Here is a 5,221-nt window from a genome sequence, read left to right as displayed (position 1 = left end):
ACAACAACCCTGTGACATGATCTAGGCTGAGAGAATGCTCTAAATCATCTACCACTCCTGCATATATATATGTAAATACAGTCAAAAGTATTGGATTCATTAATTGCGTATCACCAAGTTGTTGTCAATTGTTAGTGCCCATGTAGATTAGTATTGTAGAAGTATTGATATCCCTCCCCTTTGTCTCAAAGAATCCCAATTCACCATGAAATATATTGAAATTGATACTGTAAATGGCACCCACCATTCTTTAGTCCATAATCTACAAAGCAGACTTAACAAACATCAGAGTGGAGGGTACCAATATTTTTGGATGCATCTATATCAGTGGTGGGTTCCGACAAGTTTGCCTGAACTGGTAGTGGTTTGGTGACCTGGGTTGCTGGAACTGACAGTGACCCAGCTCTCCCACGCCCCCAAAGCGGTTTTCTGGGCGGTGCTGTAGGCACCACCATCTTGTTTTTTGCTTCTGTGCATGCACTGTACAATTTTTATTGCACTGTGCATGTGCGCATCAAGCGTGCGCAGTATGCCCACGAGCAAACCAGCAGTAGTGACTGCCGGAACCCATCCCTGATCTGAATATGTTGGAAAGATTTATTTAAACATATCTGATTCTTCCTCTCATTTTCCCCCCGTGAGAACAGAATGGATTGTTCTTCCTCTATTATCACTGTCTTGTGTTCCTCCCATTCTAGAACTATGAGAGAGGCTTTTTAAAAACAATCACCTGTAGCTTTTTTAATGTTCTCAAGATTTAGTATCAGAAATGAGCACTTCTGAAAGAAATATAATTAGGGCAAAATGTTGCACAGTTAAATGGCCGAGAGAAAAATGCTACTCATCTATCCCTAATTCTCCTAAACTGGGAACTACATTTCATTTCCTTAATGAAACTGGCTGATCCTAAAATCTATGATAATATGTCACATGTTAAGTGTACATTACCCAAATTCTGTCCTTTATTTTCAAAGAATGTGAACAGTAAATATTTCATATCTCCTCCCTATTAAAGCACATTTACTGCCATATTTGTAGAGTTTGATATATTATCCCATGCACACATGAACACACATATACAAAAATAAGAAGCACTGTCTTTATTAATGCAAGGACATAACAGAAACATTCTGAAAACCACTGACCTTGAAAAGAGTTTCATAGTGCAATGAAATGCCACAGTTGAAAATTGAAACTACTAATGCGGATTAAACAACCAAACTATTGTAAACATGCTGTTTGTCCATTTTGTTATAGCAGAACAATGGCACTCAAGACAGCTTTAAAGAAAACTACATCAGAGAAAGAGATGTTTCTTTAAAGCTGTTGACCTTGCTATATTCCCAACCAAACTACATGGATTTTTCAGGCATGCTTGTATTCCAGTCAAGGTGCATTTGCTAAATTTGTCAGATTTACATGTTTACAAATATATATTAGTTTATATTTTGCCATTCAGCATTAGAAGTGTGGAGTTAAAAAATCATTTGGCTTTTAAGCATGCCCCTATGGAATTATGCTTTAGTTTATATATATTCATTTTCTAAAGTATTTAAATGTCTTCCATGAAATATGTGTCATATATCTGTGAATGCATTTTGAAAGTCAAATCAGATATTTAGTTAAGGAAGTCTTTGCTTACCAAAGATGATAGTACCAACAGGAATAATTATATTTCTGTTTGTAGCTGAATTATTAACTGCAGTTACTACAGTGAGTGGTTTTCTTAGCTCTAGACTGTACTGTCACGTTTGTTACTTCATGTTCTCAGTTAATGCAAATTTTTCAGATTTAAATTGGCTTTGGCTTAGAAACATAAAAATAAATTCCATCGTGATAACAGCACTTGTACATTGTACAAGCAGCATTAGAAAGGCACAAAATTTACTTGGGATGTTCTTTCCTGTAAACTCATATTAGTTTCAGAGTCCTTATATAATTCCACGGAGTAATTAACTGTATTAAATCAATATACACAAAATGACTATGCATCAATTTGTAAAGTAGGATCTTGCCATCTCATTTATACAAGGCTTTCAAAGCATTTTCAAATCTAGAAGGACTTGATGTTGAGAATTTGACAATAAATTTAAGATCCTATACTGAATGAATTTTAAGGCTGAACCTGTAAACAGATTTACTTTGAATGTTTATACGATTAATAATATAAAAATAACTCCCTTAAGTTGTTACATTTTGATTCTTTCTTGTGTAAAAATAAATTTCCTAAATAGAATTTTTCTTACTATATTTTCATATGTTTCAGGACAGAATACTATAACTGTCAATGTATTATCAACTAAAGGTAATAATTGTGCAATTAGGATAGTAATGCTTTTTCTAAATAAAAAGTCTTAACTAGTTATGTAACTATTGCAGTGAGGTAGAAGTATTAAGCTTCTTTTTTGTTTTAAAGTTGGCATGAGCCAAATTTATAATTCATTACATATTCTACACATAGTAAATGCATAAACATATTCAATAGAAGCTTTTAATTTTTTATAAAATAAATTAACCTTCAGCTGGCTACCAAAAGCCATGTATGTTCCTTTTTCCAATTTATTTTTAAAAAGTTAGTGGAAAAGTATCAGTCTGAAGTTTGAGATTGTAAACAAAAATATAGTTTTACTACAGTTGCTTTCTTTTCAACTGCATAAATCAGATCAGCTGAAAAATAGATAGATATAAAATGGGGCCTTGTTCAATTATTGTACAAAAAACATTTTCCAAACCTAATAAATGGCACATCATTAGGAGAGGGCAGCTACTACAAATGAATTTGTTACATCTACTTTAATGGAATATGATAGGATGCCAAGAAATGATAAAAAATATTTTTGTTCCCACAATAGGACATTTAAGAGGCTTTTGAAAACAGCATGCATGGATCAAATATATTTTTGTTTCAAAATAAAATGATCTTATATATAATGTCAATTCTTAATTCTATCAGTGCTTACTCAGAAGTTTGTCCACTGATTTCAGTAGGATTTTTTTTCTCAAGTATTGCAGGACTGTTGCCTTACTAAACTTTTCATAGAAATTTGCACCTAAATCTTACCTTTCATTGGAAAAACAACAACTCCCACCTAATAGATAAAATTCAGATGAAACTTCAACAATTCACATTTAATAAATGAAGATTTGGTTGAAAAAAATATGTCTTATCAAATGCTGGAAAGCAGCAACTATCAAGTTAAATCATCATCCTATAATTCTTTTTCCTCCTTAGATTAGGCTTAAATTGAAACGCATTCAAAACTACAAAGCAAAATGTTTTCCTGCAAATGCGAGATCTACCCAAGTCTTAATTAAATGTTGATATTACTTGATGTCAGTGAGGTAAGTGACCAAAGAATAAATCTGAAAGTGGCCTGTGTTTTGATGCAGTTTCATTCTGTTCCTCCTCCAGGGCCTGAGACAAGGAAGAAAAAGAAGAAGAAAAAGCCCTTCGGGACTTCAACTTCCTCCTAGGGGCTGTGGCTATGTTAAGAAATTTATTGACAGGAGCAGGTTTCTTCAAGCCTTTGGTCAATTCATAGAAGGCAATATCGTCAGATAAAAGCCCCAGGACGGTGCTGGTGGAACTCAAGATAGAAGCAGCCACTTTTATGTTCTTCTTGGTGGAAGGGTTCTGTCCAGTGTTGGTGTGAAGACCAGGGTCATTTAAGAGATGCCTGACTGCAAAAGAACCTCCTTTTAGGTACTGGAATGGTTTCTTCCCACTATAGTCCCTTAAATTGACTTTGGCACTGTAAACTTTGACCAGCTGGGCAATAACTTCTTCCTGCCCGTGGATAGCAGCAATATGGAGCGGAGTATAACCCCCGAAGGACTTAGCATTTACATCAATGTGAACACCTCCTTTCTCAGCCATTTCTATGACTTTGCTCAGTGTTTGGCAATTTCCACTTTTAGCTGCCCAGTGGAGAACCGTGAAGCCGCTCATGAAATCTCTTTTGCTCGCCAGATTCAAGTCAGTGAGCAGCAAGCCGTGAAGTTGCTGGGACCACTGGCCGGCTGTGGCATTCACCACCCACTGGTGCTCAGCAGGTTCCAAGGGCACACTAGCCGTGCTGTCAGCTTCCTCACCCACCTTTAGTGGTTTTGTACCCCTTCTAAGGGAAGAGGATTTGGGCCCCATTTCATTTACCTGCGGCCTCTTAGTAGGAGGGGAGGTAGACGGGAGGGTGGCAGAGAGATCCACTTGGAGAGCCTCTTGGACTGGGATCCTGTTTTGCTCAGGGCTCAACTCCTCAGATCTCTTAGCGTTGCTAGAAGGGGGCACCGAGCGGACCGGCAGCATGCAGGGCTTTGGGGAGGCACCTTTGGGGGCCAAATGGTCTTTGACCCTGGGAACTTTGAGGGTTTCCGAGCCTCCCCTTTGAAAGAGGGTCTTCAACTGGTTCACAGGGATAGTCCGATGCGCTTCAGAGTCCTCCTCCCCAGGCGAGCTCAGAGGCGCCACGAAGCTGGCAGGGCAAGCGGGCTCTCCAGAATCGGCGCCTTCTGTTTCCTCGTCGGACAGATCCCCGAAGGCGATCGATGTCGGTTCCGCATCGGAGGAATCCGGGACCAACTGGTGCCTTTTCTTGAGCACGACCAACTTGATCCCCTGCGAGACCTGCACGACCGCCACGCTGTTGACCAAGCGGACGAAGCGCTGGCGGACAGCCGCTCGGTCCTCCGGCGCGGCGTTGGGCACGTCCATCAGCGGCTTGAAGTGGCCGAGCAGCAGCGAGTTGGGCACCTTGCCGCCGTGTTCCCGAAGGAAGCCCACCAGGGCGGCTTGGTTCAAGAATTCACCCATGACAGCTACGGCCAGGAAGGACGACGGGCGTGAGAGCCACGGAGTGTGTGTGTGAGAGAGAGACGGTGACCGTTCCCCGGGAGGCTCCCGTCACCTGCCGCCGCTTCCTCGGCTGTGGAGGAATCTCTCTCTGGCGCCCTCCTGTCCAACTGGCCGAGAACGCACGAGGTAAATTGCGGGGCAAAAACCTCCCGCCGCGGAGCCGGCTGGGATTTGTAGTGAGCGACACACCTGAGTTCGAACGCCGCGTTTTTTTCTGAAACCGGAGGCGGCTCCCCAGGCGCAGCCGCAGATCGTCCTGCCTCCGCTTTGCCTACCCGAGCAACAGGCGTCTCCCGCCTTCCGTCCCGCCACGTGCGTCAAAACTAAGACGAAGAGCGCCCCCCTCCCCACTCATGATTTGGGAAATAT

At 41.0% G+C, this 5,221-nt stretch overlaps 1 protein-coding gene across 1 annotated transcript; it reads right to left on the bottom strand.

Moving 5' to 3' along the window:
• Positions 1-1,085: 1,085 nt before the first annotated feature.
• Positions 1,086-4,990, bottom strand: SOWAHA (sosondowah ankyrin repeat domain family member A). Its single transcript, XM_014059674.2, has one exon. It carries the CDS (start codon positions 4,808-4,810, stop codon positions 3,335-3,337), a length of 1,476 nt encoding a protein of 491 aa, XP_013915149.2. The 5' UTR covers positions 4,811-4,990; the 3' UTR covers positions 1,086-3,334.
• Positions 4,991-5,221: the final 231 nt, after the last annotated feature.

This window comes from Thamnophis sirtalis, unplaced genomic scaffold (genome assembly GCF_051295495.1).
Source record: "Thamnophis sirtalis isolate CommonGarterSnake01/CBP01778 unplaced genomic scaffold, rThaSir2_p1.2 scaffold_3, whole genome shotgun sequence".
Lineage (NCBI taxonomy): Eukaryota > Metazoa > Chordata > Lepidosauria > Squamata > Natricidae > Thamnophis > Thamnophis sirtalis.
The sequence above is the reverse complement of the archived record's forward strand: the minus strand, read 5'-3'. Positions and strand labels throughout refer to the sequence as shown.

Excerpts from the sequence above, each read along its gene's own strand:
- SOWAHA (XM_014059674.2), bottom strand. The coding sequence starts at position 4,810 with ATGGGTGAATTCTTGAACCAAGCCGCCCTGGTGGGCTTCCTTCGGGAA.